General features: G+C 39.8%; 1 protein-coding gene and 1 non-coding gene across 3 annotated transcripts in view; both read right to left on the bottom strand.

The window, feature by feature from the left end:
- Positions 1-774: 774 nt before the first annotated feature.
- GAN (gigaxonin) overlaps positions 775-21,233 on the bottom strand; it is a 45,261-nt gene continuing 24,802 nt past the window's right edge. For both annotated transcript variants that reach the window (XM_012746575.3, XM_075995811.1), the window contains exons 3-11: positions 19,503-19,853; positions 17,518-17,735; positions 16,975-17,096; positions 12,814-12,926; positions 11,725-11,874; positions 10,760-10,896; positions 10,387-10,515; positions 1,385-1,494; positions 775-1,297 (exon numbers count right to left, since the gene is read on the bottom strand). In XM_012746575.3, coding sequence (XP_012602029.1) covers positions 1,116-1,297; positions 1,385-1,494; positions 10,387-10,515; positions 10,760-10,896; positions 11,725-11,874; positions 12,814-12,926; positions 16,975-17,096; positions 17,518-17,735; positions 19,503-19,853 — 1,512 coding nt within the window. In that variant the 3' untranslated portion in view covers positions 775-1,115. The remainder of the gene's footprint in view (positions 1,298-1,384; positions 1,495-10,386; positions 10,516-10,759; positions 10,897-11,724; positions 11,875-12,813; positions 12,927-16,974; positions 17,097-17,517; positions 17,736-19,502; positions 19,854-21,233) is intronic.
- On the bottom strand, positions 17,314-17,478 carry LOC142862970 (U1 spliceosomal RNA). Its single transcript, XR_012913863.1, has one exon. It is a non-coding gene; the product is annotated as a U1 spliceosomal RNA (small nuclear RNA).

The following is a 21,233-nucleotide window of genomic DNA, read 5'->3' as shown; positions in this document are numbered from 1 at the left end:
TTACTCGTAACATAATTTGCCTAAAACTTGCTAGCAAACGGCACTGGGAAAATTCTATTACAAAGACTAGATTCTTAACACAGACTCTCGTTCTAAGACAAGTTTTCAAATTCAAAACAGTAGTAAACAAGACTTTGTGTGCTTTCAGACAGATTATATTAAAAAGTTTTTGATCCCTATGTATTTTCTCTGGACAGTTTTTTTTTTGTTTTTTTTTAAGCCACAGCAGACCTTTATTATTCGTCTGACTCAGGTCTTTCTTTTATAAAATCTCCTACTCACTAATATCCTCATACTTATAAAATGGTTCTGATCCACTGAAAAGGAAGAATGGCACTGCATGAGATCCTTCACAACTCCAAAAGTATTACCTGGAAATGACGGCATGACGTGTCATCATCTAAATTAACACAGAGGTTGGCAACTTCCTTTAAGTTCATAGGAGGGCTGCAACCTGACTCATCAACTTATTGAAACTTTACATTACTAAGATAGAATGTTATAAAAGAGAAATTTTACCTTCAATTCATCATAATATGGTCTTAGAAACATTCTTAGGACAGAGTATTAGTAATAAATGGAGACTAACTGGCATATGGTCCAATCTAACATTTCAGGCACAAACCTTAGTTTGTTGGGCAGGGTTAGGCATGATACATCCTTCCAAGTGCAGTAGAAAAGCAATCTTGGCATGTTTGGATATGTTGCTTTGCATATATGGATTTGTTTGTTTGTTTACCAAAGCCACATATTTGAAAACAGCAGTCAGTCAGATGTGAGTTCCCTTCAGGGAAATGCACCTTAGTATTTTAACTTCAGTATTTTACATGACACCAGTTCCCACTCCCTCTTCCTGTCGATACTGACTAGCCTCCACTGTGTACAGACACATCTAACTGGAGGAACTGATTCCTTCCAGGTAGTTTTTCAATAGTTACGTGTTCTCCCAAAGAAGAGCTGAAGCCCAAGCTTGTAAGCATAATAAAACCACTGAAGAGTTACCATCCCAAAGCCCAGCACGCGGTAAGTGTCAGCGGCCATCTCCGTCCTCCCTCACGTAAAGCTATGTTATGGTGCTCCTCGGTCAGTATCTCGCGCTCTGCTCTGCTTCCTCTTCAAGGTGAGTGAACACGAATACGGAATAAGCCTTGCTGAAGCTGCAGGCGGAAAAGCTTGCAATTTGCAATACGTAAGGCTGCACACCCCGTGCGGCGAAGGTCAGATGGAAGGAGCGGTTTGGTGTGGTGCCAGGTTCCTGTGCTTCTTTTAAACTCACGCACGTAGTCGTAATTGGTACCTAAACCATGAAAATAAGCCAAGGTGATACAAAGTGCCTCCAAATCACATGCGAACAGTTCCAACAAAATCACCCTCACACTCTTACCTGTATCAAGATCTCCAATAACGTAAATACTGGCTCCTATAGGGACTGCTCCATAAACAAAAGAAGAACTGGCGGGGATGCACAGATTCTGGTCATTAAGATAGATCCACCTGGAAACAAAGCCAATGGACAGAATTAAGGAAATCAAAAGGATGACTACAACATCTAGGGAGACTGAGATGACAAAAACTAGGGAGTCACCCACAGTCCTAGGCACCACACCAATCGAGACCCCCACACTCCACTGCCAGGCAACCAGTGCTGTGGTCCCAGTCACTATGGATATTAGTTTTGCCTGTGCTAGAATGAAACAGATACTAAATCCCAAGGAGCAAGTACTTTCCAATCTGCTTCTTGTGCTCAGCGCAAGGTTTCTGCGATTCATCCATGATGTTGTTACCATCAGTCACTCACTTCTTTTTATTTTAAGTAGTATTCTATTACATGGAGTACAAGAATTTGTTATTCATTTACCTATTGGTGTTTATTTGGGTACCTTCTAGTTCTGGGCTATAGTGAAGAAAGCTGCTGTGAACATTACAGAGCAAGTCTTTCCTGTGGACTTGTGTTATGGAATTGCTGGGTTATATGGTAAGGGTAAGAAAATGCCCCATTGCTTTCCAAAGTGTTGTGCCATTCTGCATTCCAATTAACAACGTATGAGAATTACAATTGCTCGGTATTATTGTCAACTCTTAGTATTGTCAATCTTTTTAATTTTAGCCATTTTAATGGTGTGAACTTCCCTGAAAGCTAATGATGTTGAGCATCTTTGCATGTGCTCACTGGCTGTTTTACGTATTTTCTTTTGTGAAATGTATGCTCAAAGGTTTGCTCATTTTAAAAATTAAGTCTCCTGTCTTATTATTGAATTGCAAAATTCTTTATATTTTGTGGATACAAGTCCTTTGTTAGATACATGTGCTGTGAATATTTTTTCCCAGCATGTAGGTTGCTTTTTCATTTACTTAAGAGAATCTTTTGAAGAAAATTTTTTAATTTTGATGAATTCCAATATAAAATCTTTTAAATTTAAGATAGTCATGGCTCCGTCTCATTCTAGGCAAATCTTTGCCCACCCCAACATTACAAAGATTTTTTCTCCTGTGCTCTCTTCTGGAAATTTTATGGTTTTAGCTTTTACAGTTAGGTCGATGATGCATTTCCAGTTAATTTCTTGCATGCTGTGAGTCACAGTTCGCTTTCTTCCATACACATAGCCAGCTGTTCCAGCACCGTTTGCTGAAGGCTCTTCCTTCCCTAGTAAACTGCCTTGGCAGCTCTATTGAAAATCAATTTAATAACCATCAAAAGGATCCGGGACTCCATGAAGAAGTGGTTGATTCCAGAGCTGAGGCAGAGAAAATACAAGAGGAGCCTGGAGCATCTCGTGGTGCCAGACAGGAAGTACTCAAAGAAGGATGGGGGCGTGTCAGAAGGCCACAGGAGCCGATATGAAGCAGCCCCCACTGGCTGAGGCTGGAACAATGTGAGCAAGGAAGTGAATAATGATAGTATTGAATTTATAACTCTGAGAATAAAATAAATATCCACGAATACATACTGCTATAAATAATTTTTAAAAATTTAACAATAGGGAGAAGGGACAGGTTTCATTTACAGAAGAATTCGAATAAATAAGCATAGAAGGAATGAGGGAAAAAGAAATTGCCATTAGGCAAACGCCATAGTAACAACTACTGCAGGCTAGGTCTACTGATGGATGCTAAAATTAGTGGGCAAAAGCTTAAAAAGAAACAAGTTTTGCATATTTTCAAATTATCTCCTCCAAGATATTCAGTAATTACAATGAGAAATGGAGTAATAACTTTCCAGATGAGAAACCCAACAGACGCCGCCTTAACAAAGAGACCAAGGTTAACATCGCCGGCAATAAAAGCATATCGGCATGTTCTCCCTGATACAATGTGGGGAAGGGTGTAACATGACGACTGGAGTATTGCCAAGATGCACAACCTCAGTCTAATCACTGAGATCATTAGGTAAATCCAAATTAAGAGACATTCTACAAAAAAAAAACCCAACAACAAAAAAAAACAAAACCCTGACCAATAATTTTCAAGAGTATCAGGGTAATGAAAGACAAGGAAAGACTACAGAATCGTCACAGATTAAAGGAAACACAACTGAATGTAAAGTAGGATCCTGGATTGGATCTGTGAACAGAAAGAGAAGACATGAGTGGAAAAGCTGACAAACTCTAATAAACCTGTAGTTTACTTAGTAATATTGGACAATACAAATTTTCTGGTTTTGATGTTTTATACTATGGTTATGTACAATGTCGACATTAGGAGAAGCTGAGTGAATATGGCTTGCGAAAGTGGGAACTCTTTGACTATTTTTGCAACTTTTTTACAAGTCTAAAATTACTCCAAAATAAATGTTTTTTCCTCTTCCTTCCCTTCATAAATCTAAACTGGGCATGGCAGATCATGCCTGTAATCTCAGCTCTTTGGGAGGCAAAAGGACTGCTTGAGGCCAGGAATTCGAGACCAGCCTGGGCAACATAGCGAGACCCTGTTTCTTTAAAAAAAAAAAAAAAATTAGCCAGGTGTGGTGGCACGTGCCTATAGTCCTAGCTGCTCAGGAGGCTGAGCCAGGAAGACCAGCTGAGCCTGGGAGTCGGAGGGTGCAGTGAGCTGTGATCGCACCACTGCACTCCAGTCTGGGTGATAGAGCAAGACTCTGTCTCGCAAAGAAAAAAAAAAGTAAATCTAGATCCTGCTATGTAATGTTCACTCAGGGTAACACAGAAAAACTATTTCCTGCTAATAGCTAACAGGCAAAGCCAGGTCACAGCAGATTTCAGCAGGAGCTTGGGAATGTATCTAAATAGCCATATAAGCTACTAATGCCCAGACTTGCACCCATTATTGGAACACAGATGTACAGACATTGTTTCATTATTCCTAATCTATGCTATAAAGCAGCCAAAAGGCCAGTAGCTTAGGTTTAGGGCATCTCAATGTCAAATATATATGTAAAAAAGAATAGCACTTTTATTTTAATGAATATTCTTCCCAGACTGTTAAAGTAGTAAGTAGCTTCATATTTTGAATTCTAAGACACACGGAAGCAAAATATTTGTCCAACATCATATAACAATTCAGAAACAAAGCTAAGCTGCCATATTTCTAAATACATTCATCTAACACTTGATTCATGTAACATCTGAATGTTGACTGGTATAAAGTAGTATACTGGGACTGGGAGTACAGATTTTGGTCCCTGCCTCCAAGAAAAAGGAAAAGAGAAAAGTCTAAGAGCTTGTATTGAAAGTGAAAACGGAGACCCCAGACAGGTCTCTGAAAGAAAAAGCTGGAGAAATGTCAAACTACAATATTAGTTTATTCATATTTCATGTCTTTAGGGCTAAACATAAATAATTGAACCTCAGCACTTAAAATTCTTCCCAGGTTCTGAATCAAAGCTGACAGTATCACTATGCCTTGTCTACAGCTGAACCAGAACATCCAGGGTCAACCCCAGTGGGAGAGCACACAACTCTTCTGACAAACCCATGAACAGGATCATGTGTATGCTCTAAATTAAAACATTTATGACTAGACTACTCAAAAAGCACATCAGAACACACTGAGATTTTAGAATAACTTTACAGAATTGAATCGTGTATTTAGCTGTCACTGCTTATAAAGTAGGTATAAAAGGTGCATGGTTTTGAATGCCATTTTATCACCTCATTAACCTCAGACAACTTAGCCAACCCAGTCTCTGCTTCCTCATCTGTAAAGTGGGGATACCAGATACCGTCACCAACCTCAAACGGTTGTTGGGAGGATGAAATGCCAATGTGAAGTATTTTGCAGTTTCTAGTACACAGTAGATATCATCACATGATAGTCATTTTTGCCATGTACAAGGTAGTACTACGCCTTTAGTTAACAATGGTTTCAAACATGGGTGCACTGCTTCTTAGTACCTGGAGGCTACAATGATGTGTCCTCTCATAACTCAGAATTAAGACTACTCCCTAAGAATGAAACTTTACAATACAGAATGGATCACAGCAGTGCACTCTGGAGAGAGGAAAGTAGGAATGGCAAGAGCTGTAGGGCGATTAATTAGAGAGGAGGGAGGAGGAAAGAAAGAGAGAGCTTCAGTGAGGCATCGCTCCCAGTATGGGGGAGGAAGCACTTAACCAATCGCTGCCGCTGCTGTTGGAACCATCAGCTAAAAACTTGGGAAAAAATGCAGCTATATGAAAGCTCTGGAAACTGAACCAAGGCAGGCAGATTTTGGAAAGGAACTGAAAGTTGAATAAGCACCCCACATGGAGTGAGTTTCCTGTTTCTTGGTATCTGTCTGTGAAGGCAGCATGAGGGAGGCAGCTCTGTCTGGCTAGCTAAACCCCCCAAGGAAACCTGGCCATCTTTCTGGCTACAGGAATCAGGAATCAGGATAGACTCTTGGGGCAACCGGGATAGCCAAAGTGCGAGTGGAGAACCCCAGACAGAAGAGATTGAAAAGCACCCCTAAACTTCTGTGCATCCACTCATCTCAAGTCTTTGACCCTGGCAACATGTATGTTAATAACTAAGGCTCAAAGAAGTGAACTGAGATTTGAGCTGCCACCCACTGCAGGTGCCACAGCCTGCAATTTAAGCCTAGCCAACTTAACTGCTTACCAGAACTCTCTGAGCAACACTCTAAAGCAATGTAAGAGAATTCAAGGCCTCAACAACATACTATTAAAATTGTCCAGGATGGGCCGGGCGCTGTGGCTCACGCCTGTAATCCTAGCTCTTGGGAGGCCGAGGCGGGCGGATTGCTCAAGGTCAGGAGTTCAAAACCAGCCTGAGCGAGACCCCGTCTCTACTATAAATAGAAAGAAATTAATTGGCCAACTGATATATATATAAAAAAATTAGCCGGGCATGGTGGCGCATGCCTGTAGTCCCAGCTACCCGGGAGGCTGAGGCAGAAGGATCACTGGAGCCCAGGAGTTTGAGGTTGCTGTGAGCTAGGCTGACGCCACGGCACTCACTCTAGCCCGGGCAACAAAGTGAAACTCTGTCTCAAAAAAAAAAAAAAAAAAATTGTCCAGGATGCAATCCAGAATTGCTCAACAAAGAACAGCCACAAAAATGAGAGCCCATGCTCAAGGGAGTAAATAGTCAATAGATGCCAACTCTGAGATGACTCACGATTAACAGGCAGGGACTTGAACGCAGCCTCCGTAACGATGCTCAGGACAGGAAAGGGAAATATGCTTATGATAGAAAGATAGGAAATGTCAGCACAGAAATTAAAAAAAAAAAAAAAAAAAAAAAAACACCTAAAAACAAACTACAAAAAATTTTAGAATCAAAAACATAATATTTGGAATAAAAAATTCACTGGATGGTCATAAGAGAATGGAGATAACAAAGAAAAGGAGCAGCAACCATGAAGACAGATCAACAGAAATCATCCAGTCTGAAGAAGGGAAAAGGTTTATTTCATACTGAATGAGAATAAAACGCCAAAACGTCTGAGACACAGCTAAAGTGGTGCTCTATTGGAAATTTAAAGCTTCAACTGTGCGTATTAGAAAAATAAAAGGGTCTACCATCAGTGATCTAAAATTCCATCTTAAGAAGGTAGAAAAGAGTAAAATAAATCCAAATAAGTACAACAACAGAAATAATACAGACAAGCATAGAAATCAGTGAAGCAGAAAACACAGTGGGGAAATGAACCAAATGAGCAGCTAGTTCTTCGTCCACAGAGGGTGCAGAAGGCCAGGAGAGGAAAAGACCCCTCTCCCAGGGTCACTCACACTCCACCTCCTCCTGCTGCACTGCCCACCAATGTGCAAGACACCAGGGCATACTTTCCAGGGTGTCGCTGGCCCCTGGCACCCTGGCGTTCTGCGCTCCAGTGGGCCTCGGCACATCTGCTTCCAATGGGATGCATCTCAGCCTTGTGGGGTGGGAAGGACTCTTCCTAATTTGTTCCTTTCCCTGTGCTTCCTACATTAGCTATTTCTACATTCTTCAGAGTCCTCTTTCACCCTTTTAGGCTGACCACCTTTTACTTGTCAATAATAGCATAGATTACATTTTCCCTGTTCAAATTACTGGTGTGGCCTCTGTCTCTTGACTGGACCATGACTGAATCAGATGTGGTCAGGAGTGGGGTTCATCTCTCGTCCCCTAGTTCCCATGTCACACAAACAGCACAGTGTGTTCAATGGGGTAACCAATGTGCCAGCTTGTGGGACATCAGGTGATTAAATCTCTATGGACTAACATACTGCCCTGAAAATTTTTCTTAGCCTCAGATCATGGAGGACCCTGAGTAGGAGGCTAAATACTCTTTATTTGGTAAACAATGGGGAACAGTGAAGAATTTTGAGCAGGGGAATAAAATGACCAAAGTGTGTGTCAGATTGATCTTTCAAAAGCACAAGAAGGTAATTGCACTAGCGAAGACTGGGCTAGTGACATTCAGCAGATGAAGTGTCTGCGTTAGGGCAGGACAAAGGGCTGAAGGTAGGGTGAGTGTGAAAAATACTACAGAGCTTAAAAAAAGATAAGACCTGGCAACCAATGAGTTGTGACGCACAAGAGAGAACCCATGATGACCCCTTGTGAGTTTGGATAACTGGGAGGACAGTGACATTATTAACAGAACAAGGACGCGAGAACAGAAATAGGGAAACTGCCATTCTGGGTATATTAAGTTGTCACTATGACTCGGTAATAATTTATGGCAAGTTCTTTGCTTTCTCTCAAACGGTTTTGCTTTTATTCAGAAACACAGAAAATAATGAGATATGGCATTTTTCCAGGAAAGTTTTAACCTAAAATTAGGAAACAAAGACAGGAAAGACAAGAGATTACTTAAAAACAATTTAAATGGTCTCCAATCTAATACAGATTGCTCATCTGGCAACAGTTTCCACAGAATGCAAATATAACATGCTTGGAAACATCTGACCTTTTGAGAAATCAACTCCTCCTACGTCCTATTTTGTTGTATAGGTATTCACGGGAAAGCTGATATTTTTAAGTCAACACGGTGTGGTAGCTGCAACGGTGGACTCTGGAGCCAGAATGCCCGAGTCTGTATTCCAGCTCTGCCACTTGCTACTGTGTGTCCCTGGGCACTTTACTTAACCTCTTTGTGCTGTGGTTTCCTCATATGTACAAGAGGAATAATAACAGTACCTATACCTCGCAGTGCCGTTTTGAAGATTAAATGAGTTAACATATGCCACTGGGTGTTGTACATGTGTTTACTATTTAAACATGTAAGAATGCTACATGTATTATATTGATAAAAGAAATTAACAGCTTTCTTCACTCTATCTGCAAACCATCACTGGAAATAAGGAAATGGAGGATACATGAATTTTATTTGAAAGTGCTTTTAAATAAGCAAGGAAGGAGCAACACTCTTATGTTTAATAATTACAAACTTAAGGCAAGTAATAGTTGTATTTAAAGCGCATCAACTATAAATATAAAACAACCTGATAGAAATATAAAGGTTCTAACAACTCATAGCATGTTAAGGACAGGCTGAGAAATGTCACAGCCAGATTTAAGTCCTATAAAGTCGAAACAGGCACGGCCAATGGGGAAAGGTAAGCCAACTTGACTCCTCCAGCAACAGACACTCGCTCACGCTGTCTAAACAGTAATTCGATCATTATGAAAAAAGTTTATGTCAATATTTTATCAGAAGCCAAACACACTGGCTACTACTGCTTGCTAATGAAGTTGGACAGCGTATCTCGAGATTCATTTGGTCAGGAAATGAATTTAAAGCTTCCCATGTTGGGCAGTCAGCCCTCAGAGTCATATGTTAAGGAAGGAGAAATGTAGAAAAGTCTTGAAATTCTGCCTCCCACCCATACCATAGCAAATATGCTCCAAACTGCTCTCATACTTTGTCTAATAAATTTTCCTAGTCTACCCCTGTAACTGAAAAAAGCTAATGCAAATATAAAATATATTAAAAGTTAGGTAACATTTCTATGTATTTCTAACATTCTGGTTGTTTGCCCTTATCAAAAAGGGTATGAAATGAAACATTATATTTTGGCACCCCCTTCTGGTAGCACAGCTGAAATACTCTAACGAGATTATTTTTAGTATAGCAATCTCCCTTCAGGATTTGAACATAATGCTGCAATAAAAATACTATTTAGTGATTACCACAATAAAATGTATGAGGGCAGGAAAGGGGGGGGGTCAAGAAGGATGTGATCTACTCTATAAGACCTACACAATAGTCCATCAGATGTAAGGATATCAGGCACCACCCCTATCATCCACAACATTTTACTGAATGTCTAATGCAGGCCAGGTAGGCTGCTGGATGCTAGGACACACAGTCCATTAAGTTGGACCTTGTCCTGAAGTTGCTTACTTCAGGACACAGTCACAACCCCAGAACGAGGCAGGTATAGAGAGCTATGGCATCACAGACTGAGGAATTTAAATCAGACTGGGGGACAGGAGAAGGCTTTCTCTAGGGAGTGATCAATAGGCAGAGTTTCTGAAAAAAGGCCAAGTTCACTAGCTGAACATGGGGAAAGGAGATTTTAGGTAAAAGGAATAGCATGCCAACAGAACTCAGATAATCATATGTGTCTGGGGGGGGGGAATCTGGCTCAGCGGGAAGCATCTGGGTCAGACAGTAGCAGAAAAAAGGTAAACCTAAGGCCAATCCCAAAGGTCTGAATGTGCTAAGTTAGGCAGCTCAAACATGTTCCTAAAAGTTATAGGGAGACAATAAATGATTTTAAGCAACTGTCAAAATCTGATGTTTTAGAGATATTTTTCTATGGTTTCCCTTTAAATTACCAATACTTCTTAAGTCACTGAATAAATATCTAGCATGTATTACACATATCATCTGTTAGACAATGAAGTAACTTGAAAACGAAACTAAACAAAACTAAATATGACTTTAAAAACATAAAAAAAAAAAAGCTGCAGAAGCTATGTAAAACCATTTGTAATTACCTTTTAAATTCATCATGGTAGAACTCTGACTTGCAAGTGACCATCTCACCACCCTGGATGTCCTCACGACTTCTGACTCCCCCGAACACATACAGTTCCATGGCAACTCCACAGGCCACTGCTCCAAATCTGGAAGGCCACACATAGCACGTTAGCTGTACTGAATTTACAACTCATAACCTAATTCCCTAATTCCTCTTACACTTGTGCAACATTCAGTGTTTCATGACTTTGTGGGCCTTCCTTTTTCAGGAAATACCAAGTCAAGTAAAAGGTTACTTTGAAAGAAAAGAGAAGCAAAAGCCATGGTAAGGGGCTTCAGATCCAGTGAACAGTAAGGGAACCCACAAAGTCCATGTCCACGTTCATGTACCTCCTCTCTTTTAGGGGACAGATAGCAGTCCATTGCTGGGTCCTTGGATCATAACATTCCACAGATTCAAAAAGTTTTCCATATGATCCTCCTCCCATGGCATAGATTTTCTTTTTCATAGCTGCATAGCAGCCAATCTGAAAGGAGAAAACAATGGCAAGGGAAGGCAAAATTATTAAGGTCACATGAACAAATATTAACTTGTCCACAGGGGACTTTAAGAAATTTAGGAAAAGATGTGATTTCGAACAGTAAAACAATGGTGTTATTCAATATTACAACACAGGACTTTAAAAAATAAGAGCAAGGTAATATACACATTGTTAATCCTCAGAAAAGAAGCTCTTATTCCATCCAATACTGTATCACTAAGTGAAATAAGAATCCTAATGTTTCAAAGCGCTTTCCAATCTTCCTATTCTTTCACCATTATTTGAAGACTCCAAGATTTAGATTCCATGTAGTAAGATGCCACTTAATTCCTGTCCAAAATAATGTAGTTGAAAGGGCACATACTGTGACAGAATATGAGTATATCCCAGTACCCGAAGATGTAAACTACCTATGGTGCTGGGTGAAGCTTTGGCTTGATAGTACCTCCCTGCCTACAACAGGGAATATAAATAAAGACAGACCATGCTGTGAACATCTAAGGTGAGCCATCTGTTTCCGCTCTATACTCGGTAAGCAACAGTAGTTCTTTACCTATAGACTCATGTTTCTCCCCAATCCAGCAGGATGGTTAAGACTTTCACTCACTCACCCACTTACTCTCCTGTCTTGGTGTGTATGTATGTGGCAGATGACAGTGAAGGCAAGCTACCAATAAAGATGGAATTCTTTAATGTTAATTTTTTCTTAACATTATCAGTTGAATTAAAAGGCATATTCAGAAAATGAAGAAACATGAACTTTAAAATCCAATTTGTACACAAACTAGCTATATCACAAGATACTGTTCTCACCTTTCTAACCATGGTCAAATCCGGTTGCTTTGTCCAGGTTTTAGAATAAATGTCGTAACACTCCATGGAGATCAGCTCCTTTTCACCGTCCTCTCCTCCTAGAACGTACAGCATCCCATCTATCTCCACGATTCCAAAGTTATGTCTTGCCTGAAAAGACATGGAAGATCTTTGTACACAAAAGGTCGATGATCAAATTGAAAGCTAGGACCATGTTCAAAATCATTTCTCCTAGGAACGCTTCTGGTTTCCCTGGCAGCCCACCCTGCTAGCATGATAGCCAGAGAACACAAAGCTAGTAATTTCTCAAACAAGGTTATAAAATACGCGGTGAATTCACCAGCAAAATCTTTACCTTTTAACCCACACTAGCTCATAATAAGGAAAGGAACTATTCCCTTCTGCTTTAGTAAGATTGTTTTTGGATAGCAACGGGCAGTAAGTGTTTCCAGGCTGACGTGTGGAGGACAGGGTCAGGACCACAGCCGTGCGAATGGCCGCGGCTAGGGGAGGCAGCGGGAGGACAGGGCGAGCTAAGGCCGTCTGGAATTACAGAAGCCCTGTGAATTTCACATTCATTCATCGGCAAATACTGGCTTAGTAGCCCCCATGTGGCAAGCCCGATTCTAGCACTGAAAATAAAACACTGACCAGAACAGACGAAATTCTCTGCCATCAAAGAGCTTACGTAAAAAACTCTAACTACCTAGTCTGCGAGAAGGTGACATAGAGTGTGAAGAGAGGGGACAGGACAGCTGAGCGGCAGGGGGCAGCGCTCACTGACAGGGTGCTATAGGAACAGACGCTGGAGGGAGGTGAGGGAACAAGCCACTCAGGCGCTGGGGTCCAAGAGGCTCTGGAGGGGAAGAGCAAACACGCAAGCCCCCAGAGTGTTCCTGGAAGGGGCGAGCAGCGGCCAGGCGGCCAGAATGGGCAGGGGCAAGACAGGGGCTGGAGGGGCGGGCTGGAGCGCAGCGGGCCGGGGCTTGGCAGCCATGGCTTCTGCTCCTGCACTTGAACACAACACAAACAAAAGTGCTAACGGGAGAAAGAAACATGTCAACTCAATAAACAAAACGAGTATCTCACCTCATTCATGGGTGGCAACGCAGTCCACGTGTTTGCATCTGGGTCGTACTTTTCTCCCGAGCTCAGTGTCTGCTTACTTTCGTCTTGGCCCCCGAATACAAATAAAAATCCTTCTGCAAAAATCAGAGGAGACACAGGAAACCTGAAATGTAAGTCTTCAATACCTATAAATGCCATGAAGGGTTTCCATAGCATCTGGAGACACCTTCTCTGACAACACTCTTCTCTTTGGATTCAGGACTTTGATCCCATCTCATGTGATCCTTGGTGATAAAGCCAAATTTGTGAGTCACTTTGACCGTTTTGCTTCACTCATCACTCTCTCGGAGAGGATTCCCACCACCCTGCAGCGTAAAAGGAAGACTGACACCACCCACTCAGTCACCAGGCAACGCTGGGTCACCTCAGTTCATCTCTTCTACTCCCCAGCCTCTGTGATCCTCATACAACGTGTGAACCGCAGCCCACACCTGCTCATTCAAGATCCCAGGAACACGCAGATCTGAGGCGCCTGCAAGCACTTTACACTCAACACAGGATCTACGAGTAACTGCTGAACTTCCTATTTTGTGTAGTGGTGAATTAGGTTATTCTTTTGTAAAAACACCTAAATTGCTAGATAAAACATTAAAAGAAAATCTTAGAAAAGCAGCAGCCAACAAGACTATAAGGCAAAACTGAAGTGAAAAGAGGGACCTAAGAGAGGTTACCAAGCATGACAACCGTTTTGCTCTGAGGACATTTGCCAACCTGAAAAAATTTAAACCTTTGCCCTGGGGATAAAAAATAAAGAAATCTAAGCTCCAGGCCTAAAGAAGGTGTGGGTTTAGGCAGGATATTCTCTCCAAAGTGCTGCAACATCAAGACGAAGGCCAACTAGAATTAGTACTCAGATTTAAACCTCGTTGTCTAGGAAATCTCAGCCTTGAACATCATTTACCAAATTAGTAGTGTTTTCAGGCAATTGGTAGAAACAAATACAAAACTTATGTAGAAGAAAGTGCCTTCATCTAAAGACTTAGATTTTAACATTCTAAGACTTTAAGGCATCAAATTATTCTTACACATAATTTTTAATAAAATGACCCGCATCCAGCCAAAGATACTCAGGCACACCAAAAAATTAGACTCTATGAAAAGAACCAACAGAAGTAGACAAAAGGAAATAGTCTTGCAAAGATTTCAAATATTGTAGTTATGAGAAAGACAATAAAACAATACTGTTTTAAAAGGACAAATTTGAAGATAACTCTAGAAAACATGAAAGTATAGAAATGACAGATTTTGAAAAAGATTTAAAGAAAACTTCCAGAAATTAAAAAAAATTCAACAGATGGATTCAAAAGCAGATTCATCAGAGTTAAAGAGAAAATTCACTCAATAGAAGATAAACCAAAGAAATCATCAAAAGAACAGCAAGCAGAGACAACAAGATGGAAAATAACAAAAAGAAGAGAGAAGGCAGAGGATGAGTAAAAAAGTCCAGTAATATTTGATCAAAAAGCAGAGGAAGACAGCAGCATGAAGCAGAGGTAACAGGTGAAGACGCAATGGATACAAATTTTATATAACTGATGAAGGGCCAAAACCACAGAGTCAAGAAACCCAATGGTCCCAAAATATGATTTTTAGACTGACAACTGCATTAACAACAAAGAAACCCAAAAGTCAGTGGAAAGACATCTTCAATGTACTGAAAATAATAAATACAAACTAAAATCCTATGCCTAGCAAAAAATTCCCTAAAGAATGAAGGCAATATAATGAAGAAGATTGCAGAAAAACAAATCGGAGAGTTTTTCACCTAAAGACCTGCATTAAAGGAAATTCAACAGAATGAACTTCAGAGAGAATGAAAATGATCCTGGGTAGAAAGTCTGGGGTATAAGAAAGAAGGAAGAACAAAGAAAGTAGTGAATCTAAATGAACACTATCTATCCATCCATGCATACATAAAATATTTATCAATTATGCCTATAGTAGCCCCATTATACGTAGTTTTGCTTTCTGTGAGTTTAGTTACCCAGAGTCAACTGTGGTCTGAAAGGAGGTGAGTCCACTACAATAAGATATTTAGAGAGAGAGAGAGACAGACCACAGTCACATAACTTTTATTATGATATATTGTTATAACTGTTCTATTTTATCATTAGTTATTGTTGTTAATCTCTTACAGTGCCTAATTTATAAATTAAACTTTATTGTAGGAATGTATGAATAGGAAAAAGCAGTATATATATATGGTTTGGTACTATCCACAGTTTCAGCTGTCATCAGAGATCTTGGAACATGTCCCCTGCAAGTAAAGAGGGACTACTGTATATGTTCATTTATTAATGATCATTTACTTTAATACTGTAAGACCATCGAACATGAAAAATGAAGAAAAACTATCTAGAAGGAGAATAAATTTACTAACTTTAGACTTTGATCATTTAAGACACAGGCTGTAATTTCTAAGGAAACCTCCCAAAGGAAGAGAAACAAGAATAAAATCTCCAAACTTGTGAAAAGGAAAAAGTGAATGACAAAAAAAAAAAAAAAAAAGTCAAAAGCAATTTTTAAAAAGGCAAGAAGAGAAAGAAACTTGGCCGGGAACGGTTGCTCACGCCTGTAATCCTAGCATTCTGGGAAGTCAAGGCAGGTGGATTGCTCAAGGTCAGGAGTTCGAAACCAGCCTGAGCAAGAGTGAGACCCCGTCCTACTAAAACTAGAAAGAAATTAACTGACCAACTAAAATATATAGAAAAAATTAGCTGGGAGTAGTGGCGCGGGCCTGTAGTCCCAGCTGCTTGGAAGGCTGAGGCAGAAGGATGGCTTGAGCCCAGGAGTTTGAGGTTGCTGTGAGCTAGGCTGATGCCATGGCACTCTAGCCTGGGCAAGAGTGAGACTCAGTCTCAAAAAAAAAAAAAAAAAGAAGAGAAAGAAACAGAGCAGGCCAGACTAGACAAATGGAAAGAAACTATTCAATCATTTCCATTTCAGTCCATACAATTATACACAACTGGTCTTTCCACTGTTTGGTTTCTGAAACACCAACCCCTCTATGAAACCTTCAAAAATCAGTGTTTTAAAAACTTTGTGATAGATGTGTTATGTGTGAAAAGTGTGGATATGTGTACATACTATGAAGAGAAAATATAAGGGAGCCAATTCTAAAAAGATACAACAGGGAATCTAGGCCCATATCCTATTGGCTACCCTACTCTGTTCAGCTCTTTATTACTGGCAATAATGTCAACAATTTTGGGACTCATAAAATGACTCCATTCCTAAACCATAGTATAGCCTTAGCCATTTTTTGTGGTATGGTATGGTATGTTATAGCTTTAAAAATTTTAAAGATAATGTTAGTGGGCAAGCAGAGACAATTAAGGACTCCAAGACTGCTTACATGAAGTGGCACTTGCTGGGTGAACCCAAAGGGGCAGGACCAAGGTGTGGCAAGCTGTGGTGACATGGAAATGGCAATCTTTTCTACCCTTAAATGACAGTTTGAATAATATGGAGTTCTCAGACTTGTAAAGGTCAAGTAAAACATACTTCCTGTAACAAAATAACTTTAAGTCATTGCTAATTTAATATTTTCTACAGTCTCATAAAAAATACCTGCTTTATTTAACACTTTATATAATTACATATTGTAATTCTAAACTGCGTGAATTTCAAAGATAGGACTTTGAAATTTCATGGAGCAAGAAATTTTGTGTTTCAGGTCATGCAGCTAATTAGGGGTAAGAAACTCTGAAGTTTGTTCTTCTAACAGTTAAGTCATCAACTAAATGCCCCTCCAACTACATTCTTTTTTTTTTTTTTCTGAGACAGGGTCTCACTCGTCACCCAGGCTGGAGTTCAGTGCCTTGATTGTAACTCACTGTAGCCTCGAACTCCTGACTCAAGTGATCCTCCTGCCTCAGCCTCCCAAGCAGCTGGGACTACAGGCACTCGCCACCATGCCCAGCTAATTTTTCCACTACATTGTTAAAAAACAGCTATGTATTCTTGTCCTAACCATAGTCTCAAAAATTGGACCTACACTAAAATATCAACATGTAGAGATAATAAAGTTTTATCTGTAAGAGGTTTTGAGTATTCTAAGCAATCCTGAAATTCTGTATTACTTGATGTTGTGTTTAAGTAAAATTTCCCACAGAACAGTACCTGCTGAGAGAACTCCGTGGTTGATTCTCGGCATGCTTAAAGGGGCCAGTTCAATCCAGAGCTGCCTGTTAGGGTCATAGAGAGGACACATGCATCGCATCGCTGCCGTCGGCTTCCGTGAACTAAGGAAATAAATAATTGATCAGCGGTTAAGGTGCTTTATATAGTTCTGCTTATAAGTAACTGTTACTAGTTTTAGAGCACTAGAGAATGTTTAAAACATTAAAAAAAAAGTCCAATTGCTATTATACTTTACATACTGAAAAATATTACGAATTCTTGTTTACATAGCACTCCCTCTTCCCGTATATCGCTCATTTTATTTATTTATTTTTTCTCCAGGGGAAAGTGCGAACGCAGTCCCCTACTACCACAAATTACGCAGTCGAGTTTCCCACATTTTGGGGAAATCGCAGGGGTCAGCACGTCCGGAGTGCAGTGGATAAGCTTCGCTCTGGGAAAACCACCTTCGAGATCATGGCATCTCCCCTGCCAGGTAAGCATCCGCATATCACTTTCCCAACAACTCACACCCACACTTACACTCTTTCTTCTCCACCAACAGTCACGATGCACTCGGAGTAACCCCGGGGTTTGAAGTTCGCCAGCATGGCCTCCCCTTGCTGCGGCTGGCTGAGCGGAATGTTGCTACACTCCTTGACAATTTCTCGTACTAATGGTTCATTCAGCATCTGTTCCCGTAAATAACTGGAGTCCAAGCCTGAAACCCACAGAGCTGACATAACATCCTTCATGTGGACCTGCAGGAGACAGAAGGACGAGAAATAAAAATAGAAAAGGCAACACGTGGATTTTAGAATATATATTTTCTACCTCATGGGAAGTAGACTGCTAACAGTCGATTAGTAACGGGCAAGTGAGATATGCTGGTACTGCTTGAATATGCCTCACTGGCCCTTTATCTTCCTACTTCCCATAGTCCTGGTAAGTTAAAGTTTAATTTTTTAAAACCATCAGTTTATATTTTTATTTGAGGTATCACCGCAATGAAAGTTTCAAGCAGCTTTCTTTACACCTTTGAAGGTTCCCATTCTGATAGGAAGACAAAAAAGTCTATAATTTGCTTTATTTCACACATTTGGATATGAGTTAATCATGTTTCTAGAATTATATACAGTAATAGCTCAACACAATATGGTAAACTCAGCTAATGTATCAACATTAATATTATAAGAAAAATGCACAAAAACCAAATTCAAAAAAATCCTGAGTATTAAACACTTCTGCAGTAATTACTGTCTGAAAATAGCTAACATGTCTAATATGAATTATATAAATTTGTTGCTCAGTCATTAAATTTGAACCAATTGACTAGAGTGTTCTATATACATAATATGAAACTCTTTAATGATTAGTTTACTAATTGATATATTCATAAGGTTATTCTTGGTTTGAAATAGTCATTTTAGGGTATACTCTTCTATACTCTGAGTTTTAAAAGCCAGCAGTCTTTATGGAATAAAGTTCAGATTGGACAAAGGATAAAGAAGTGCCTCATTTCCTTAGCAACCAGTTGCCTCCAAGCACCCCCTCACTTTAAGGCCATAGGAGGGAAAGGCAGAGGCCAGCCCAGAGCTTCCTATGGTGGCCTCAGCGAATGGGAACAAACTAGAAATTTTTCCAACTCCTTTCCTAATTTATCCAACCAACATGGAAAGTATAACACAATCCATCCTAAGACTACAAACATGGTTTCTAAATATATATACTTACAGAATTCAAAAAATTTTAAGATAATCCTCAACCCTAAAGTTAACAGTTACTAAGAACAATTAACAGTGTAATCATACATTTTGAAATCCACTCTCTAAATCCTAATACATTTCTTATTTTGAAAACAGTCGTTGAAGCTACTGTTTTATTTATAAAGATCAGACTTAACAACCATGTCCTGTGATTTTGCTCCCTCCCCTAATGCAGTCACAATTTGGAACTAAAGACTGACATTCTCTAAGACCTTCTCTCCCAAGCTGTCACTCCCAGAACCTTCCCTCTTGGAGCTTCAGAGTCCGCCTGCTCTCTCCACGTGGTGTCAATCACATCCGAAGCTCCCCACCCTCAGCCAGAGCTCCATGTGTAGCCAGTCCCAGTGTGGGGCTTGGCCCGATGGCGACAATGATGCAGCAGCGCAGGCTGCTTGAAAGCAAGGGTGGGGGTGCTGGGTTTCTATAATCTTCCACTTAAGCTTGAAAGGCATTTTCCCATTAAAAACAACACAGAAAGGCTATTAGGCTCCTACTCCAGCTTGCTTTTGAATAATAAGCAAACAAAAAACAAAGGCTATTATGCTCCTCAAAAGTGTTACTACTTTCATTGACATATTGTGTGTGTGACATGGGGTTTTGCAGACCGATAATGACATATGGGGTCATGTTCTACAGATATCTTTTAGATCACAAGTTTGTACGTCTTTTATGTTGAAGGAGAGAGATAAAACAACTATAATTTGGATTAAAAATAAATAACTTCAAAAGGCAACACGAGACCATGTTATAAAGGACAGGTACCTTTCTTATTTCTGTATCATGTGCTATCCATCGAATTACTGCTTCAAATACATATCTTTCGTTGCCAACATTTAACTTCTCAAGAGAAATCACTTCTTTGAGCTTTTGAGGACTCAGTTCTAGGAATTCTTCTGTGCTGCTCACATCTCGGAAATGAGTCTCCAGGTATTCCGTGGCAAGGTAGTGCACGTGATGAAGGCAGTAATGCAGCGCGAAGTCACGGATGCCGATGCAGTTCTCAGCAGCGATACAGCCTTCCAAAAACTCGCAGCACAGAGTTTTAAGGTCCGTCAGTAGCAGCAGGTCTGCTGCCTGTACGACATCTTGGATTGTATCTTCATTTAGCCTGATCTGGAACAGAATCATAAATATTTTATATTTGAATATATATATTTAAAACCCAAACCACTAACTTATTAGGCTAAGCCACATGAAACTTCCATTTTTTTTTTCAGATCAAAGATGATCGAATATTGGCAATTTTATATAGTTCAACCTAGTACTTCTCTTCTAAGAATTTGAGGGCACCAAGGAATCTTCTACCAACATAAGCAAGTAATGTACCTGGTTAACTTTTCCCAACTCCTCCCTTGCTGTACATTAACTACCAATAACCCTTCTAAGGTGAACTGTCCACGTTGCTCATTTCTATAACTTAGATAAAAACCTTAATGATTGAAAAGCTTAGGCAATGGAAAGTTTTGCATCCTATGGTAAACTGTAGGTGACTTCTTTAAATTCTAGCACTAGAACCACTGAAAATTTTGCCTCCTAATCCATTAAGGTCACTCTTCTGCTGAATGGCATGACAAACTGAACACCAGCCCCTTGAAGGGAGTGGGGTTTATGCTATCTCAGAAGCCTCATTCTGAATTCCAAACACTGCACACAGTGCAATTTGGTCAACAGATACAATGTGGTCTTAAAACTACTTTGTAGAATAAATCTCTAATATAAGGGTTTTTTTCTCATTATGATTGTTTGCTTTTCCTTAATTTTCTTAAATTTTCTGGTTGATGTTTCTTCCTCCACCCATTCTGCAGTTTTTTCATGCATTGGTAAAGAAATGGTCCTATAAAATATTACCACAATCCCATGTGGTAATTTTAGTCTCTGTCCCTGAGAGCATGGGTCCCTCACCTACATTCAGAAAGTTAAGGAAAGACTTCATGAAGACTATAGCAAGAAACACTTGCATTACAGTTTATACTTTTTCTACCACAGATACAAAAAAATGTATAACTGCCAATCTTGTTAGAAACCGAGCAACAAAAATGTGGAAAGTAGTATGTTGAGTAAGCTACAAGTAAAGGAAAATTTTCCATTTATATGACAGTACATTCAGCCACAAGACAGCAGACAGCTGTAGACTATTCAAATATAGGCATGTACAAAAACACTAAATTGCATCTCAATAAAACTAAACTGCCAATTCAGGAGTTTGTTAAATCTTAATTGCAACTAGGGTTTTTAATTTAAATTGGGAGCAAATCACAGATGTCAATCTGTAAATAAGGTTTCAAGTTTCGAATCCAAGGCTGAACATGAATAGGCTCTTTTTGGCTTATAACATGTTACACTAATATCTGCTGCTGATTTGACTTTACAAGTTAGACGTCAGTCTTAGGCCTTAGGTCTGGTTTTGTGATGCTACAGAGAATCTCCAGTATCTTAAGGGCTGCTCCCAAATTAATTTAAATTCATTTATTTTTAACAATCATACATATACAT

Source organism: Microcebus murinus, chromosome 20 (genome assembly GCF_040939455.1).
Source record: "Microcebus murinus isolate Inina chromosome 20, M.murinus_Inina_mat1.0, whole genome shotgun sequence".
In the NCBI taxonomy this organism is placed as follows: Eukaryota; Metazoa; Chordata; class Mammalia; order Primates; family Cheirogaleidae; genus Microcebus; species Microcebus murinus.
This window is presented reverse-complemented; position numbering and strand designations above follow the sequence as displayed.